Here is a 21,179-nt window from a genome sequence, read left to right on the forward strand (position 1 = left end):
TATATGCCTCTTCAGCTTTTCTCCTTCCTCTCCTTGTTCCTCGTTCCCCTTCAGCTTCAGACCCAACAAGCGATTCCACTTCTTCACTCCCTGCTCTTCTTTGAAACAAACCAAGAAGCAGAAAAATACTGCTGCTCCTAAATTGAAATATAGACACTTGGAATAAGTATAGCAAAATCATCTGCAGACAACGTAACTTTTCTGCAGAACCAAACTGCAAACTACGCCAATCAAGCCAAATTCTTCCATCCAAAATCAACCGAAATTTTGCTTAAAATCCAAAAACTCAAGAAAGCAACCCAAAATCGAACTTATCTCCCTCTACCCAGACCCAAAAATCACCGAAAATCTCTCGTCTTCTCTACCTGACCAAACAACCCACGCTCTCGCCACACCTCTTCCATTCCGGTGCTAGAAAAATCCCACACAAAATTAACCCCAAAACGAAACACGAACCATTATCAAATGAAAGACCCATAAAACAAGCAAAAAAAAAAAAAAAAAAAGAGGAGAAGAGTATGAGAGAGAGATTCGCAGATAAAAAAATAAATTAAATAATGATTCATCCATGAAAAGTGCAACTCCACATGGAGTTGTACTGTTCACCAATGTAAGAAAACCCTATTGTAACTTTGATTTACATAAGTTGATAGAGGAGGATCGGATTTTAAGAATTTTATAACCTATTCTAACAAAAAGTGGATTTTATATAATTGATTGTGAATGCTCGTAACTTCGCCCTTGGCCTTGGCTGATATAAGGAAAGTGACAGGCTAGAAAGATTAGAAAAGAGTGACCACCCAAATTGTAAAAAATGACTATATATTACATGAAGTCGTGAAAGTGTTAACTAACTGCCAAAACTAGGTCATGGGGAAAAGACAAACAAGAAGAGATATATGAGTAAGAAAGAAAACTAAAAGGCCGGAAATATTGATCAGTTGATACACCGTTAACTACATTTACCTTCTTCTAGTCAATAGTCCAATTTTTTTATTTTTTTTTTCTAGTCAATAGTCATCATTCTTTTCTTTACAATATTTTCTTTTCACGATCTTAAATGACAAAAATACCATCCAAAGTCTTGGATGGCTATTTGGCTAGTTTAAAGTGCTGAAAAATGTTTGAAGGCCTGCTACTAATTAATCTAACAATTCCTTGATCATATTAGTTTGCTACCTTTTTCTTTTCTTAATTTCTTTGTTTTCTTTTTATCAAAAGGCTTATCTATTTTGTTTTATCTTTTCAATACAAAAATATTAAGAAACAACTTAAAACACAAAATATTTTATCTTTACGTCCCTTTAAAATATTTTTTCAAACAAAAAATAAAAAGCACGTTTCAAAAAGATTTAGGAAAGGGAGCCCATCATCCGAGAAATAGGTTCATTTCTTTTCATATAATTCCACATCAAACTTAGAGAATATAATTGCCATATTTTGGGTATATATATATATATATGATCACCATTGTCATAAAAGTACACAATTTAAATTATTTTTTGAAAAATAAAAAAATAAAATCAACGCTCTTGCAAAATTATATGCTGCGGGCATTAGTTTAAGGATGCGCCATTTAGCAAGTAATTTTCATCGTGAAACTGAGCACGCGAATTGAAGGGCGCCCACCTTAATTAAAATGATCCAAACTGCATGTACATATATGCATGAAGTAGTAGCTGCCGACACCCGAGGTTATGCTGCCGACACCAGAGGTTATAGAAAACGAGGAACGTAGGCGAGCGAGCATGCAGTTTTCATAAGTCCAAGGAGAGTCAAGGACGGTGCTAACCACAGCACCGACCCTGGTGGTCCGCGGTTGGACGTGAAGGAAAGGGGTGAGTGATTGAGTTGAAAGAGTTTTTTTTTCTAATTGAGTTGAAAGAGAGGAGATAGCGATTGATCGAGTGTGGTTGGATTCAGATCGAGGATGTAGATTATTTTAGGCCTTACGATTATTCTTAGCTGATGTGGCAGGGCAAATTGGAGGGAGTGAGAGAAGAAAACCCAGGATTGTGAAAGAGATAATACGAGACTTATCTATCTATATAAATTTTAGACTGCTCAATAATCATCTATTCAAAAAGATAGATTATATATAAACTCTCTCACCTATACTACTCAAATTACAAGCAATTTGAAGAAGAAGAAAAAAAATATATACTACATATCCTTGCCCATAAACTCAAGTGAGCCCCGCTCCTATGCTACATGAAGTTATCATGATATAAGGCATAGGGATCAAGCTCTTAAAGCCCCTTCGAACTTCGTTTAGAACTCTCTAGAGAGTTGGGCATGCATGTTTGGTAAAAATTGCTTAGTTGATTTTTTATTTTTTTTTAGTAATTGTAAAAAGTGATTGATGTGATATAAAGTATAAATAATTTTTATGAAAAAGTGAAAAAATTTTGTATTGTATTGAATTTTTTTTTTATTTCAATAGTAATAAAAAAATTATTGATATGATATAAAAAATTAAAAAAGTTAAAATATTTTCAAGTTAATTGTTTTTTGGAAAAATGAAAATAAAGGAGGGGAATAGGGTGCATGTTTGATAACAAACACGTACCCCCTTATCTCTCTTGTTCCCTCCGGAGTATTTCTTACCAAAATTCATTGCTACCTCCTTGTCGCTGCTACTATTTCGGGGAAAGGGAGGAACTCCGACTGCTCCTTCATTCCCCAACCTTCTCTTTTCTTTCTTTAGTCTATTTTGCAACGTTTCCTCACCTATCTCCACCCACCTGCCACTCATCCTCCATCTTAGGTCTATTCTGCCTCCAATGATCTCCCCACTCTTGGGCGTGCACGTCATGCCCCACCCAAGTGTGCGTGTATTACACGTGCCACCACTTGTCTCCCATTTTTTTTGTAATGCGCCGCCAAATCAATAGCTTGCTCATTATTTCTCCTCAGGATCTCCATTGGTAGTACCCTTTTTTTCATTTTTGGAGATTTTGAGGCCCAGATGCAAACTAAGAATCGGTATTCCTTACATCTTCTTCGCATGATACCTTTTTTTTGTGGATACCGTGGCGGAGCTCCGCTCAAGCAACCAAATTCAACCGGTTACTATGCTTTTTTTTTTGTTGTTGCTACAAAGCTCGAGCACTGATGCAGTCAATGTTTTAATAGGTAAATCTTCATTTAGTCTGCTGCTTCAAACTGCCACTCAAGGCGGCCTAGTTCATGGGCGAGATGCCAAGCTTCAAATGGGTTGAGCCAATCTTCTGGCTCATTCTCAAGTATCTTTAGATTTAGGTTGCACTCTATGGTTGTATTAGAGTGTTTGTTTTGTTCCCCTACTTTCTTTTGTGTTGTGTAGTTCATTGTAATTTTTTCCTTCCTCTTCTCCCTTTGTAATAATTATGATTTTTTTTTTTTTTTGGGTAATTACCTTTTCCCCCATGAACTACCGGCCAATGTCATTTTACCCCCACGAACTACCACTTCGACCAAAAGAGAGCATCAAACTACCATTTTTACACACTTTGCCCCCTTCTGCCAGTCTAATTCATGCAAAGACGTAAATGCCCTAACTCAATTTTAAAAATAACTGAAATACCCTTATTTAAAAAAAAAAAAAAAAAAAAAAAAAAAAAAAAAGACTGAATGAAAGGGGTGGCGGCAGGTGGCCGGGTGGCCTGCGAGCCACCCCCAGAGGTGGCTCCGGCCACCCCGGAAGCTGGGTGGCCGCGCGGCCACCCTAGAAATGACCTAGGGTGGTCGCGCGGCCCCCCCAGGTTCTGGGGAGGCCGTGCGGCCACCCCTTAGGTCGGGGTGGGCTGCGAGCCACCCTAGAAATGACCTAGGGTGGCCGCGCGGCCCCCCCAGGTTCTGGGGAGGCCGTGCGGCCACCCCTTAGGCCGGGGTGGGCCGCGAGCCACCCCAGAGGTGGCCGGAGCCAACTCTGGGGTGGCTCGCGGCCCACCTCGAAAGCTGGGTGGCCGCGCGGCCACCTTAGAAATGACCTAGGGTGGCCGCGCAGCCCCCCCAGGTTCTGGGGAGGCCGTGCGGTCACCCCTTAGGCCGGGGTGGGCCGCGAGCCACCCCAGAGGTGGCCGGAGCCACCTCTGGGGGTGGCTCGCAGGCCACCCGACCACCTAAAGGGGTGGCTGCCGCCACCCCTTTTCTTTCAGGTTTTTTTTTTTTATTTTTTTATTTTTTTTAAAAAAATATATTAATTTTAATATTTTTTATTAATTACTGTAGAGGGTATTTTGGTCTTTAAGTCAATATTAACGGTAAAAAATGGCATATTCCATCCAAAATTAACGGAATTCCTGACGGAAGGGGGCAACGTGTATAAAAATGATAGTTTGATGCTCTCTTTTGGTCGAAGTGGTAGTTCGTAGGGGCAAAATGACATTGGCCGGTAGTTCATGGGGGAAAAGGTAATTACTCTTTTTTTTTTTATTAATAATAAAACGCCCTAGGGCAGCTGCGGTTCTTTTACATTGCGGTCCATCTAAACCTTTATTTTACTGGTGTCCACCATCTAAAGGTGTTTATATGGTAACGCTTAAGAGCATTTTCAACATTAGCCCTTTTTTTTAGCTACTTAAAATACACATTTTTTTTTTTAACTATTAATTTTTCAATACAAACTCTAACAAATTATCTACCTCACTCTATACTTTCTTTAAATATTATTTTTCAATGTATTTTTTATTAAGAAAGTTGAGAGAGAGAGAGGGAGAGAGAAAGGGGGAAAGGGGGCAAAAATAAATAAAATGTGCTAAAGTAAACTTTCATATATATAAAAGTTATATGTAGCAAAATCGATGAAGATACTTTATTTTGAAGCTTATGCTGGAAAAATAAAGTGGTCCATAATGACTATACTTAGCTATTATGTGCAATATGAATAGTATGCCGAAGATGCTCTAAATAAGAAGATTCGTGTCCGGTTGTTTTTCCTTGCAATTTTTGCTTATAAAAATTAAAAATTTAAAAAAAAAATATCAGTAATTGCTCGAGTAAATGAAAAAGTGTCACGTTATCATATATGTTTATATCATATATAAAAGCCTAAATTGAATAATCAAATATCTTTAATGATTTGAAATGGGTCAAATTTTTAACGGAAAATAAGAAATTAATCCCAAAATTTTCATATCTTTAAAACTTGTTACTTATGCTCTATTTGTTTTGGTGTAAAATAGTTTTCATTGTAAAATGTTTTCGGTAAGTCATTTTTCAAGAAAATATTTTTCGTCGAAAACATTTTTCAGCGTTTGGCGCGTACGGAAAATTACAAATATTTTTTATGTTTTCATTCAATCATATTAGTTTACAAAAATCAATTTTTATTTACAATATAAAAATATTAATGTAAATAATATAAAAATAAATTTTTATATTTGGCGCATACAGAATCTGGGTCAGCCAGATTCCGGTAAAAGTATACGGAATCTGACCACTTGTGCCGGATTCCGGCGACCTTCGCCGGAATCTGGCCACTTGTGCCTGAAATCGACCCAATTGGCCGGAATCTAACTGTGGCCGAACGTTGTCGAATTCCGACAGAAATTTTCAAATGCCAGCATTGACTAGATTTTGACCTGTGCAAGAATTTGGCTTGTCGGAAGATGGCGATGGTTGCAGAATTCAGGCGATGGTCAACTGTTTGAACGTGAAGGTCGACTACATCATTTAAAAGAGGGTCGACTGCGTCTGCCGTCTAAAAAAATGATTTACGCTTTTAAAAAGCGTAAATTATTTTTTGAAATTTACTAAACATTTTTTGTTAAACGGAAATTATTTTTCAGTTGACAATTATTGTTGCCCCTACCAAACATTAAAAAATACCAAAATTATTTTTCAGAAACTATTTTACATCGAAGCATTAGATTTTATTTTATTAAAAAAGAATTACTCCGTATATTTTAATCACTTTAGAAATCACACCCCGCCAGTTTTTTAGTTTAACTTGTTAACGTAATTTCTGTCATGTCAATCGGTGCTAAGACGCCCGCAACCACGTAATAAAATAGCTACGTCTTAGTTCTTACTCATCAGTACTTCTTATAAAATTTTTTATTATATCCTTTAAAAAAAAAAAAGCCCTGCTCCATAGTCCATATATATAGGTGGAGCCAACCTCCACCTCCGTATAAACTATATATATAATATGTTATAATTCCTAGATTCGTCCAAACAAGGAATGGTCTTTTGTTTTTATTATACCTACATAAAATAATGATCCAACCCAACTGCTCCTCTCCAAATAGGTTACTATATATATATATATATATATATTCCTGCTAAGTCTGTACATCCACCCAAGTGGCTAGTTATTCTGTTTGAACTAATATTGTTTCAGTCTGTTTATTGCATCACTCTCTGTTAAGATTCTAGGGTTATTAGGAAGATGACACTGCCGTCAGCGCAGCTAAAGAGGCTTATTATCGAGCTTTTCTTCCATCTTATCCAACTGGTTATCTATGGAGTTTAGGTACTGGTTGGTGTAATTGTTTTGCTCAATAACTTTCTTTACATCTGTGTTCTCAGATACAACCTTAAAGGGTGAGGATTTAACCGTAGTAGTTCTATGCTTGAACACTATGGTTTCTTATGGAGGGTGACTTGATATATATATATATATATATCTCGACCCCGACGACGACCACAAAGTTTTGCTAATCTAACACTATTAATTAATTAAAATTGGGGTTAATAGGTAATCAGAGACAGAGGAAGGGGGGCTGGCTATAAGTTAAAAAATTAAAAATTTAGCATATTGTCTCTTACCAATAATTTTTTTTTGCTACTGACCTTTGCCCATAAAAACTTCTGGTTCCGTCCAAGTAATCCTTCCTCGGAAGCAAAGGTTGCTTTCCCATGAAATTCAAAGACATTAATTAAAAAGGGTTGATTAAATTCAGATGCATGCATGCATGATTCAGTCGCACTCGATCATGTGCATGTCAAAACCGTTGCAGCACAGTGGTGCAGGTATGTGCGTGACATAAAGGAGGGGATGGAGGGGCAAAGCACCGACGAATCAAAATTGATTTGCACAACTTGCAAGATTTGCGCCATATTAACGGAATATCATATCATACGTACCAAAACCACATTTGTAGTGATTTGATAGAAAACGATCGATAAGGCGAGGCTCTTCGCTCTTCAGTCTAATTCACAAAGTGTGGGTACGTGATTGCAAACAGTACTTAATATATACACTAATGCACGTACAATCACGAGTCGAAGGTCTTTGCTGTTCAACAACAACAACATTATCTTAATTGACCAGCAGATATATATATTCCTGATTAGCAAACATTACTACTGTTATCAACGGTGCTTTTTCTTTTTTCTTTTTTCTTTTTTAGTGGACACTCATGAATATCTCATTTATTGCTTGAGAGGCTTCTTAATATATAACCTCAAAACATTTGTGTTGGGATATATACAATGCGACTGTTTTAAAAACTGTTCAAGAATCGATTAATTATCTCTTTTTAATGAAAGGTAAATAACATAATCAATTAATGTTTAAAGCCGTGACGGAGTCGAGGTTTAAATTTGAAATTTTTAGCTCTGATTCCATGTTAAATCATCATTTATCTCATAAGTTTAAGTCAATAGAAAAATATAAATTTAATCATTTAATCAATACTTTAACAAAAAAACAAGCTAATTGGGTGCGATGCCGAAGTTCATAATAGAATGGAGTTTGTCTCTCTTAACACAAATTGGTTTTAGGTAGAATGACAGTGCACGATCCGACAAATGGTATTATATAGAGTCAGAAAGTTATGAGATCGAGTCGCGAGAGCTTCATTGTGAGGAAGGAATTGCATGTTAAATCACCATTTGTCACAAAAGTATTATAAGCTTATAAGAAGAAGTAAAATTAATTATTTAATCGAATACTTTAACATTCTCCGGCCCTTCACGTGTCAGCTCAAACTCTCTTTTAATAGGTGTAGCACAATACGAGAAATTTTTAATTGAAATAGGGATAAATTGTCGCAGACAAGATTCGAACTCAAAACCTCTGCTCTGATACCATATTAAATTACTACTTATTACAAATACTTAAACTTATAAAAATATGTAGATTTAATCATTTAATCAAATACTTTAACAACACATACTCACTAAACAGATGCCAAGATTTATAAAAAACTTAAATTTTTCTCTCATTTAAAAATCAAAATACATTAAATTTAGAAGTACATCACTACATCTTACATATGACTGTAGTGCCACCATTTTTTTAAAGAGCACAAGGTTCGAAAACCAAAACACAAGTCATTGATTCCTGCAAACTAAATTGCTGTCATTCTATATAATAGGTCTGATTAGTTATTGGTCTTAATTTATGGCTTTTTGGGTACTAATAACACGGTTTGCCAGTTAATAGTCAGGTGCTTGAATCACCTTCCTAGTGAAATGCCATTGTACGGAAAATAGACCAAGCTTGCAATTAGAATTATTAATTCCACCAAAAAGATAGAGTTGGCTCACGTACGACATGGAAAACATTTAAAAAGGGGTAGCTGATGCGATTACAATTCCATGCACATTTCTTTTGAATAAGACATCATTATAACAACAAATATATATAGAATATTCCCCCACAGATTAATTTATTATTTTGTATGTACTCTATCCAATTTATTTTTGGACCATCTGTTTAAGTTTGTCCATATTATTTCCTTCTAACATAAGATTCACGAAATTAAGTAATTATTTCCTTCACCCAATAGACAGCGATGCCTCCTGTACTTGAGATCGTAATGTACATGTTCTATTGCTTGTTTAGTTTTTCTTCCTCCTCCCTTTTTTTTTTTTTTTTTTTTTTCTTTTTTTCTTATATATATATAGGCATAGTAGGTAAAACTGTAACAACAAAAGTGTAACAAAATATCAAACTTGTCAAATGAGTTGTATTGAATTCATCTTTCGGTGACTCTGTGGGTTTGAGAACTACTCTCTCACATGCCTCTTTTATTTAATCATCTTTGACTAATTTGGATGAAGTTAGAGTTCCATCATGTGATTGCATATATACCTTGTGACGGGTCTTATACATGCAATTAATATGAGTTTTTAAGGGTAAGAACATATAATCTAGCAAAGACATGATAATAGGAAAATAGGGGAAATACAGATTTTAAGTGATTCGGCCTATGACCTACATTAACACTTCAAAGTCTTTCATTGGCTACATCTTTTCTTGATATGTTTGATTGTATACAAAACTCTATTTATAAATAAATAGTCTAAATGTTACAAGTCGATTTTAGTTTTACATTAACAACAACAAACTTAATTTATCATCTTGCAACTCTTGTCTCAATGTTAAGTAACTTTCTATGCCGGTCGAACTTGAATTTTAAGTGTATGTGGGAGGCAAAATTAACGAGAAAACCTTTTTGAAAATATAATAAATTATTTAATTTTGAAAAGGTTATAGAAGTATTTTTTTTAAAAAAAAATTGGGGAACACTTGAAATCCCCCAACTCTCAACGTAGTTTCACCCCTGTTTCTAAGAATAATGGCTTTGACCCGGATGGAACTACATATAGATCGACCAAGGGGAGCCATGCCCGGCCCCCTTAGTTTTCATAGTTTCTTTTGAAATTTAAGTTAAATGTGTATGTATATTTTGGGGCTTCAAAATTAAGTTTGACCTTTATCAAGATTAGATTTGATCCATCATTCATACTTTGACCTTTCTGAATGAAAATTCTAATTCTGTCCCATCTCGGACCTTGTCTCTTTAATAATTTAGTATCATATTTGACAATCACATGCATTTTGGACAATATATCACAACCTCTGCCTAGCCTCTATAAAGAGAACAAATATCGTAAAACTAAGAGCCATTGACAAAAATTTACTAATAGGAATGGGGTACCAATCAAGATCGTTATAAACCCAATTGAAATGTGAACGTACATGAGAATTTTTTGAGCACACTTGGTGAGTGCATCAAGTTTCATTAGAGATGCAAGTCGGTTAAGGTTCCATCGCCATCAAATCCGAACGATCCACAAGGCACGCGACAGTCGGTTGATGGCAAATGTCGTCAATAGAAGAACAATTAATCCACAAGATTGGCATTCGGCTCAATTTCTGACCAGTCCCCGACAAGCCGCCGCTGTTTTGTAGTACTATCCTTCCCATTTAGGCATTTACTAGCCAACTAGCCTTCATCCTCATCACGATTTCTTACAATTTTTTTAAAAAAATTGCCGATTGTTAAATTATATAAATTTAGATTGTTTCGTGTATCGAACAACATAAAACAATATTACATATTAAAAATATGATATGTTAACTGTTGGTATAATTTCCGGTATAGTGATGTTCTCCGATGCTTAAATTAGTTTTTATGGACAAATTTGAAAATATTGAGAGCAGCGTAAACTCAGATATTAGAGTGTAGGGGTAGTAGCCTATTTATAGGTACACAGTTTTTAAATTACTGGAGTGATTGAGTGCAATTGGATTGGGAATCTGAATTATAAATTGCATAAACTATAAACTTATCTGCATAAAGTCCCATTCAGGTAGGACACCAACTCTTCATCCGATTCCATGTTAATAGGCGTCTTATCCCATGATTTATTTATGGGATGAGAGTCTATCCCGAGATATTCGGGGTAGGAGTCTTTTAATGATAATGGAGAGTCCAATATGGAGATATTAACCCGTAAATCCCAAATATAGTTCCCTGAATGCCTTCAAACATCTTCCTGTAAAGTCCGAAGAAATATATCCAAGCCAATTTGATATGTTTTGATAGTATGTCCAAGGGAAAGTCATCCCGAGACGTCTGTACTCCGAGGCGTGGGGGTCTCAAGATATTTTATACCTTGAAACACTTTTAGTCCGAGGTCTTTATAGTCCGAGGTGCTTCTATTACATGACCCTGTAATATGTACCTGATATGATGGTGATCTAGCTGAGATATGACGATTTGGTCTAACTTGCAGGGCTCACTTGGCTTCGGGGATGATAATCTCCCCAACATTAATAATGAGAATTGAGTATATTTTTATCAAATTTTTACACTTTATGCCTTATAAAAGTTTTTAACAAAAAAATTGTATTTTGATTTAGTAAAGATGAAACGTCTATTCAAAAGTGAAGAAAATATTATTTTAATTAAATGATTTTCTTTTCTTTTTTTGTTGCCTCGATAATATGTCATATCTTTAATATGTAGCATTTTTTTACGTCGTTCGAAGTTAAAAAGGCTTGAATTCATATAATTTGATAATCTAATTATTTTTTGAAATTGTAAAGGATCCAAATTGATTTACCTTCAATTTGGTCTAGCTGATCAAGAAAATGCTTCTGTCAATAAGTAAATTTCATGGGTGTAAAATCATGTGAGCCAGTGAGCCGCCATAGAAGAAAAATAAAAAAAATAAAAAAAAAAAAAAAGAAGAAGAAAGATTTCAAGCGATTTGAGGTTGAAGAAAAGATACCTAGGACGAATTCGGGTTGGGAAAAAATTATTTTCTCTACTGTCGATTGTAACGAATTTGGGACCACACACACACATATATACATACTGATGTGTTTCATGTGATTTATCGGGTTGTTGTCTGATAGCATTGCCACCCAACAGCCCATGTAGAAAAACAAGCAAGAGTATGACTGTATGAGGTTAAAATTTGACCCATTCCACACTCTTCCGCCACTGTGTTTTGCTTTTTAGTCATGTGGGTGTGTTCCCCTTTGTTGAAGACAATTTGGAGTCTCTGTGTTTGTAACCGATGCATCCGATAAGACTGTAGCATCACAAAAAAGTCCGCCTAATTGCATCTACCGATGCCGTTAGGCTATACGGAACTTGGTTTCTGTCTGATCTTATTCGACGTAGAAAGCGCTACAGTTTAAATGATTTTTTTTAAGGTCGTATTTATAGTACGTAGCTTCCATTTTTTAAGGTTCTGTGTTGTATTGCTTGTTTTTTTTTTTAATCTTTTGCTCCCCGCTAATTTTGGAAAATATGATTTATTTCCAGAGAGGCAAAGAGCTGCCAATCGCCCTATTAATTACGCGGATGGAGGTGCTAGCAAATTAATGTTCGTTGATCATGTGGTTATTGCTCCAAAGAAGATTTGTAAACATTGAAAGACGACTTTACTTTTCTTTTTTTTCTCGGGAGTTCCGGAATAAACCCAGGTGACAGAGGGGGAGCACATGTTATGTTTTTCTGATTCGGAACTTGAAACGTGTGTCTACATAGCATTTAAATCGTTTGTTTCGAGCTGTAATGGATGGAAACGTTGAGGTGATCACCATTTTCCTCTCAAAGTCGTGGCTTATCCAACCTGATCATACATGTGATCATGATTGTGATTTCCAAGTTCGATTGATCATGCATGCATGTGATTGATTTCCATTGCTGTACGCCATCCTTTTAAGGCTTTTCCCCATGACAAAAACGAAAAGTAAAAAGGGTTATTCCTAACATATGGTTTACCCAACTGATAATTAGTTAATGTAGGTAATGTTCTCTATTTTAGCTATTTAAAAAGTAAGATTCTTTATTTTAGCTACTTATTTTTTCAATACACGCTTCAAATGACTATTATTTTCTCTATTTTTTAAAATATAATTTTATTATTATTTTTTTTTTTATTTTCTTTCTAACCTGTTAAAATTTAATGTTCGTCAAAGTCAGTTGAGGAAGTATACCCACTTTACAACGCCTTTCTCAACTATACCGATAACTCAACACCCTTTTTATAGCAAAATGTTTTCAACGATATCGCTACTAATAATTCGGCCAGTCTTGCCCCGACAATAAAAACATCATACTCCATAGACTCCCGATTCAATTCACTAGTGAAGCTCCTCAATCTACCTACAGAACCTTGAAACCTTAAAAACCCGCATCCATTTTCCTCGCGACTCCTGAAATTCTCTTAATTCAGCCTATTATACCCATATGAAAAATCCTTTCCAAAACCAAGCTCTCAACCAATCTGAGAGCAGAAGGAACTGAAACTTCGACCCTAACAACGGGAAAACAGATACCCGTTTGGAGTTTGGTTGGATATATGAAATTGCAATGGTGTATTGGAGACGCAGGCGGGTTTGAAGAGATATGAGAAGAGGATTGAGGGGAAAGAGTTGCAACAAAGAGAGAGATGAGCAACAGAAGGAGAAACGGTTAAAAAAAAATGGATGAAGAAGCTAACATGCTTCTTTACAAATGAAAGCACTATAGCAAAATGTTGGTTTAAAGAATCTTGAAGATAATTTGTTGGAATGAGGTTTTGGGGCTTATTAGTTAAAGTTTAAAGAAATTAGGATTTAGAACATCCGTGGGAGATGCTCTAAGACTGCCAGTGGCCAGAGCCCACCTTTTTTCGGAAACACAAGTATCTTCACTGATAGCAGCGGTTCTTACTGTTCTCTAGTTCCATCAATGCTCAACTTTAGCTGTTTCATAACTCCATAGAATGGTTAAAGTATTTAGCAACTAATATCTAAAATTTTCACAGAAGTTTTGCCGAAAGTGATTTTCATGTTGGCATTGAATTCAAGCGCCCATAAACCCATCTCTTTGGATGGGGCCCAAACGGGTTTTCACAAGGTCGACTGCAAAGTTTAGGTTAAACTTTACAATACCCTTTTTTTCTGGTAATAATGATAATAATAAAAATAAAAATCTTATAACTACCTTGGTTTCCTGCATCTGGATTCTGGAGTAAATCCAGAGAACGGGAATTGTCTCATACAATTTAATGGGCCTCGATGCATTGGGCTTTATCAATAGTCTACAATGGGCTTACTCTTTCAACTGTCACGCAATTCAAACTATATATACTGGTTCTTGTTTTTGGTTAAATATTGTGGAGCTTTTTTGCTGTTAGAACTGATCCTTGTGAAACTCACTCTGAAACAAATACATAACAGCATAAAGATGTGAAAAGTTTTACAGCAATCACAGCATCTCTAATCGCTGATAGGACTCATGGGAAGCATTTCATTCTCTGCAAAAAAATGACACAGGACAAGGCCAAGATTACTTAGAATAGACAATATAGCAATCTTGTCAAGTAAATTTAACTGGAAGATTAGCTGATGTAGGCAAAAAGTATTGAATTTCAACACGGAAACAAGGTCTCAGATAAAATAACTCTCAAAACACTCAATAATTCTGTACTTGTAGGTACGTGGAGCTGAGTTTTTCTCTATGTGCAAATGAAGCTGGACATGAATGCACACAAATGGCATGCCTTCAAGAATCAGAAATACTGAAATTTTAAAATGCGATTGTCCTACAACTCATGTAGAACTCCAAATTACCTGTCTTTCAATTTCAACGGCCGATGCAGTAAGTCTTCTTTTCAAAATTGACCTATCCTTTTCACATCTCTCCAACTCAGTATCTAAGAAACAAAAAACAAGCAAAGCAAGAATAACATCAACTAAAGTACATTTTTCAAACACATGATTGATATTGGTTTACAATCTTCTTCCTACGGCTGATTAATTAGCTATAAGCTGCTGTTTAGTTTTTCCATATTTTCTTGCAGATTAAGATGATCCAAGCAGATGTTCTGTTGACTAATTTGCAACAGAGAAATTTCTGTGGTTTGTACATGCGACTGCATAATATACTAATGCATAGTTTTAAAAAACCCAAAGCTGCTTATAAACCCCATCAAGAAAATCTATATTTTACTCAAAAAAAAGAAAAAGAAAAAAAGAAAATCTATATTTGCCTAGAGCTTTTCTATGGAATTATGAAACAGCTGAAAGGTAATTTCGTCCATTAAATGGATAGGTGCCTAAACCTTGAAAATCACATATGATATGAGTTCATGAGTTAGAAAACGAAGTAAGAACGAGCATTACGCTGGGCAAAGAGATGATATGGGTGCAAGACCAAATGGGTCCCAGCTGAAAACTATTTTTCAGTTAAATAAATTAAATATATCAGGCTACATAAGACCAATCTCTGTCTTCCAAAACTAATCGGTCAAGTTCTAGGGAAAACCTCACAAATTAAGTGCATGAAATCTCTAATAAAGCTATGTTTGGCATAAGGACTGTCCAAGACATGGCCTCTAACTGCCCATGTGCTTATAGTGTTAATAAATGCTAGAGGACTTGCTTTTGGATCTGAGCACTTAGATGCATCATATGTTGCTTCAAGCTATTAACACACACCATAGATAAAAAAATATATATATATATTTTGTTGTAAGAAAGTGATACTATAATTATCATACAGGTTCGAACTGAAGAAAGATTTGAGAACTGTATGCTTGGATATTTAACTGTATATATAGTGATGACGTTAATGAAAAAAGGCACAAAGCATAGTAGGAACACATACCTATATTTAGTCCATTTTACTAAATGAATCTACAAAAGATACCATAATTAACTATATCACCGATGACCTTGGTAAGCTATGGTACCAGTTAGGCAAAAGAATCATCAAGAGTCATGACAGTTTTTTATTAGTAAATTTTAGCAAAGAGATCACCGGTTAGAGCAATTGACTAGACAATGGGTTGATCCGGCATCAAGCACCATTTAGTAAACCAAATCCCATGACTTGAGAAATTTTTGCCTAGATGCCAAGGGTATGTAGCTTAAATCTATATAGGGAAATTAACATTCATTATCTCAATCTATATCATGGAAAATGAAAAATGCGAGTCACTAGAAGTAAATGCACAAACAACATTAAAATAACAGGCTTTAATTCTCACCATAATAGTATGTTGACAGGATAGTGATGCGTTCGGTTGGCTGAAAGAAAGGAAAAATAAAAAATAGTATAATTAGATCAGTGCCGAGAATGAAATCACTGCATGGATATAATGCTATACAAGTTGCTTTAGACAATAAGATTCAGAGCACATATAAAATTAGCAACATGGTTTCAGAAGCAGACAAAAAAGCTGGACAAAGGAGAAGGCCAGATTTACTAGATGTAACCAAAGGGATTTACATATAGAAGAAAACTTGAAAAAGAAAAAAAATGGAATCATCCCCCCTGCTTCTTGCTCATAAGTGTCAGAGTAAAAGAAATGAAACTCATTGTTTAAACAGTCTCATAAAAAACCCGAATAAAAGATCCATACATGAGACAGTGAAAACCACATGATTAACTAGACAATGGTTTAAGAGTTCCTGAATCACATGTTAAGCTCTCTGAAAGAAAGCAATAAATTTAGTTCCCTACCTAGACCCAAAAAAAGCTGTTCCACATGGCACAGTGAAAGGGTCATTACCACTGCTGTTCCCACATGACGGAATGAGATAAGGACAAAGATGGATTTCTTGAATTTCACATGACATGATTATCTGTCTTCATGGTAGAACTATATTACTTTATTACAATCAACACACAAAATCAATACCCCTGGGCCCTTTAGATGAGATGGTTCGGGTTAGGTCTAAGGTGCAAAACATGCGTAGCAGAAAAGATAATATATTGGAAAAAGAGAAAAATAATATTGGTTACCACTACCAGTGAAATTGAATAATCATGATGAGAATTAACTGCAGGGAATTATCACATGGGAAATGTTGCAAGAGATGCATCCAAACTGAAAAAAAAAATATATATATATATAAATCTCAAAGTTCATCATTACAATATATTTTCAACCAGGAGGCATAAGATAAATGTTCCAGTTCTAGATTTCAGATCATTAGAGCGACTTTCCTTTGGTAAATAACATTTTAAGGAATTTTTAAATTTATTCTCCTAATAAAGTTTTATCGTCTACCATGTACCAATGCCACACTGATCAACTGAAAGCTTAACTGAATATTACCATTACAAAAATACCCTCGCGACGAGTAGGGAGTTGCTCGAGCTTTTTCAATGTCTCATCACCTTTAGTAAGTCGACCAAAAATTGCATACTGAAGCGGATTCATGTCAGCCATTTCATTAGTAATCAAGTCATACGAGACACTATAATAATCTTCACAACAAAGCTGGCAAGTGTAACTAGCAAACCTGGCCATCAAGATGAGGGGCATCTCCAAGAAGTATTGAAAACGATGATGATGCACTGTTGGGATCCTCAAACCTATACCAAGCAAAAATCAACAAGTCAGGTTTTCATACTAGCGAAGGGAGCTCAAAAGGATTCAAGTCCAATGCAACAATGACACTAGATGTTTACGTATTTGTATACTGCTGAAAATACAATTATAAGAATATTGATGAATATCCAAAAATGCTCTTGAAAATTCTATTCAGGTGGAAAACATAAAACAGGAATCCTACACAAACTTAATCACCCTCATCTATAGGCTGTTCACCATAGTACACCATGGACGTATCACGACCAGATCAGCAAGGAATAGTTTATTATCATAAGTAGATCAACATGAAGCATGCTACAGTCCCATTGTTATGAAGTGGTTCTTATTCTTCAAAGACCGTACTTTTCGGACATGTAACCCAATGATTGACTTGGCAACTGGATCATCAAATAATAATTAGTTCTTAAAAAAAGTTTGATTGTTGGTTTAAAAAGTCCTAAACATTAAATTTCATGCATTAATGTAGTAAAACTGGCCAAAAATAAAGAGCCAGAAAATGCAGTATTTAGCACAGAATACAAAATTTCTTTCAACCCTTCCAAATGCAACGCTTCCAGACAAACCAGAACAAGTTGAAATGTTTTCATCTTCCAGACGGACCAGACCTATATCATATATAGATAGTCTCTTATCACTTCTTCCAGCCAGATGGTACCCTCCAACTTATCTTTTAAGAGTCATCAACTCACAATCAATCACCCTAGACTGTCAAAATCACAGAGGCACTTCTAACTCCTTATTAACTCGTGTTATTTTAAGTGCACCAAATGCTGAGTATTGATTCATCTTGAGCAACACAATGTTTTGCAACTTTCCACCTCAAGAACTCTCAATTTTCCACTTTAAAAATAAAATAAGGTAATTCATTCAACAATAAACAAGAACATGAAAGGCTATACAGGATAATAAACAAAGCTGACAAAAAGCAGATACAATCAGAACAATATATGCACCCATGCGCGCACGGGTGATAATTGATTTGCAACTATTACACAACTTGTGCCCATATCGTTAACTGTAGCCATACCCTGGCCGTGCTTAGTTTGTTTGAGTTCAATTGACCCTTGGTTGCAGAGCAACTCAGCAAGTAACTGAACAATTAAGCCTTCATCCACTTCTATAAAGCCCAGTGTGTGCAGTCAGTTTTGCTTCCACGTTAAATATTAACTCTCATAGATACCAACCATATTTGGTGTTGTGACAAAACTAATTTTAGGGATCACCGTCATTACACGACATTCGGTACTCAACTCTTATCCCAAGCTAACGGACCCCCTTGACCATATAACACTGCAATATAGATTAACGCTTTCCAGGTGGCCTATACCCGCTAAACAGTGAAATATCATAGCGTGAACAATTATACAAGGATGAGCTAAATTATAACAACCATGAAAACATGGGTTACCTCCCCATAGAAAGAACACCCTTTACATGTTTGACATCACTAAATTCACCGACAACAGTCTTTTCTGCTTCTTTTCTTTGTTCTTCATTCATAGGGGCTGATCTTCCACCCACAACATCAGCCACTTGGGCAACAAAGCCCTTATCAACCTACAACAGGTTCATACTCCCATTACACACATTGGTATATTACAAATAATCAGCTAATCAACAATAATCACGCTTTTCTAAGGTCCCAGCACCTACCCGAAAGAAGTGATTAGTATTAAAGCATCCCAATCGAACAAGTGTGAAAATGTGGTCAACGGTTTGGGGAGCAACGGTCGGGAAGAAACCGAATTCGATGTCTCCATAGTTTGTCTGCTTCCAAAATGCTTTAGACAATTATAAATTGAAACAAAAATAATTAAATTAAACTTTAAAAGAAAAAAGAAAAAGGGTAATGAATGACAAGAACATTAATAAGCATGTAAGAAACGCATCTTACTGATTCATATGTTTAAGTATTACGGAATTCCCTATTTCAACATCAATTACAGTTCACTATGAACTTGATTAGCTACAGTAAACCAAAATAATTAAAACCCTTTTGACTTGAATCTATAGATTACGGAAAATCGATTCAAGAACGAATGGTTGCCTACGAGGAATTTATTTGTAGAGCAAACAACGGAACCACACGAAAAATAAAAGATTTTCAGACGGAAACAAATTATTGTGTTTGAGAAAACCAAAACCTGGAACACAACACGAACAGAGCCGAGATGGGGATCTTGGGCCAGCGCACCAACTGCTATGAATATCACGCAGAGGAAGCTCAAGATCCAAGCTTTGCAAGCCCGCATTTTTTAGCTCAAAATTTGGCGCCTGATCTAATTTGCCGTCAACTCCCAAAAAGAAATATATGAATTTCGCAATCCAAAAAAAGAAAACATGAAATATGCACCTTGAGCCGGGTAATGGGTTTTTAGCCGAGACCCGGCTCACTGACAAGTGGTTTTGGGCTAATCCGAGCTGGGATGGGGTAACAGATTTGATTAGTGTTGAAATTCACAGGCTCACACTTGAGCCCAAGGTTAATCACCTTTTGGGTTTTGAGTAAAATAAGACCATTTTGATTGACATTGGGCCAATATAAAATTGATGTTATTCTTTTTTTACTTTATTTTTTTGATATTTAGTTTTGTGATTGGCCAATATTTAACATATGATGTACTGATTAATCCATTTACACTTCAAATAGTAATAGTGTTACTCATACTAATTCTAAAAGATATTATCTTTATTGTTCACAAACATATTAGGTCAGGTTTGAGTTTATTCGAATTTGATTCATTTAACAATTGAGATTCAAACATGAGCTTAAGCTCAGTTTGTTTAGTTAATAAAGGAATTTTAAGCATCTAAACAAAATTAGATTTGAATTGGTTATAAGTAATTTGATTCGTTTTACAAAGCTTTTATATATATTTGTATTTTTTTAGGTCTATAGTTCGTCTTAAATTTACTTCATGTATATGTATGGGCTTTTCCCTTTGCATATATGTGATATATTACAACTGAAATTTTTTAAAAGTAAGCCTTGTTTAGTCTAAAACGGATTGAATTCAAATTTACTTCACGTGTTTGTAACTAAAAAATTAAATTAAATTAAAATTTATTTCATTTAATTGGATTTCCAACTTTAATCTATTTGAATTGTGAATTGGCTGAAAATTACCAAATCATATGAGATTTGGTCCGACTTTGAATTCACTTCATGTCACCTAATTAAGGCCCTTTTTTATCAAATACAAAAAAAATAAAATATATATATTGCCATCTCCAGATAGTATATGTCACTGTAGTGGGCTTAGTACGGAATATTTTATTCACTGCATTCACCTTCTAAAAAAACAAAAACAAAAACAAATTGAATTATATTTAAATTCGTGCAAATAAATTGGATTGGAAACTTAGTTTATGTCATATATCAATTGAATTGCGAATTCAATCTCAAAATTTATTTGATCTTAAATTGAATTCGGACTCCAATTCATTACATCTTAATTAATTGAATTCGAATCATTCAAAAGAGAGTATAACAGCATGCCCTTTTACTTTAACATATTCCTGGAGACAAAAAGGAATTATTTTCCTTTCCTGATAAGTCTTAAAAATAAAAATAAAAAAAATCAGCAGTAATTTTTGCCGACACATAGGAGGAGGACCACGCCAGCCAGGTCTTGTGGCACTAAAACGTGAGACGTGTTGTCATTAATACCTCAAAATGCATGATTCCAGTTTATCAGCTCAAGGAGATAGATCACTTCTAATTAGGGTAACCAATCTTTGGCATAATATTCTAATTTGAAATGAATTTAATACAATCAACATATAAATGAGTCAGATTATAATTAATCTATATGATCTTATATTTATATATAATCATTATCCAAACTCGACGCATGACGATATTTAAAATAATAATTTTAGACACATTCTCAAATTCGATATAAAATTGACGGGTCATATCTAGACGCAATTTGAACTGTTGCACAAACACGGATAATTCCTTCTATTTATAACCGGTTGACTATAGATTGGATGTAGTACTATTCATTAGATTCTCTACACGACTGTCAAACAGTATATATACAGTATACTTCTATACAGTTTGGGATACAGCCTTTAGGTACCGACAAAAGTTAGTTTTGTCCCTACTCACT

General features: G+C 35.1%; 1 protein-coding gene across 1 annotated transcript; it reads right to left on the reverse strand.

The window, feature by feature from the left end:
• Window positions 1–13,634: 13,634 nt before the first annotated feature.
• LOC133868345 (peptidyl-prolyl cis-trans isomerase CYP23) lies at window positions 13,635–19,396 on the reverse strand. Its single transcript, XM_062305208.1, has 8 exons — window positions 19,209–19,396; window positions 18,718–18,831; window positions 18,473–18,621; window positions 16,973–17,045; window positions 16,786–16,875; window positions 15,712–15,751; window positions 14,294–14,376; window positions 13,635–13,977 (listed from the first exon to the last, which is right to left on the reverse strand). The coding sequence occupies exons 1-8, from the start codon at window positions 19,314–19,316 to the stop codon at window positions 13,957–13,959; spliced, it is 678 nt and encodes a 225-aa protein (XP_062161192.1). The 5' UTR covers window positions 19,317–19,396; the 3' UTR covers window positions 13,635–13,956.
• Window positions 19,397–21,179: the final 1,783 nt, after the last annotated feature.

The sequence above is a fragment of the Alnus glutinosa genome, chromosome 1 (genome assembly GCF_958979055.1).
Source record: "Alnus glutinosa chromosome 1, dhAlnGlut1.1, whole genome shotgun sequence".
NCBI lineage: Eukaryota > Viridiplantae > Streptophyta > Magnoliopsida > Fagales > Betulaceae > Alnus > Alnus glutinosa.

Excerpts from the sequence above, each read along its gene's own strand:
- LOC133868345 (XM_062305208.1), bottom strand. The coding sequence starts at position 19,316 with ATGCGGGCTTGCAAAGCTTGGATCTTGAGCTTCCTCTGCGTGATATTC. Across the intron at positions 17,046-18,472 it reads GGTGTTCTTTCTATGGGGAG|GTTTGAGGATCCCAACAGTG; the intron begins GTAACCCATGTT and ends TGCTTGGTATAG. Across the intron at positions 14,377-15,711 it reads CCTGTCAACATACTATTATG|ATACTGAGTTGGAGAGATGT; the intron begins GTGAGAATTAAA and ends TTTGTTTCTTAG.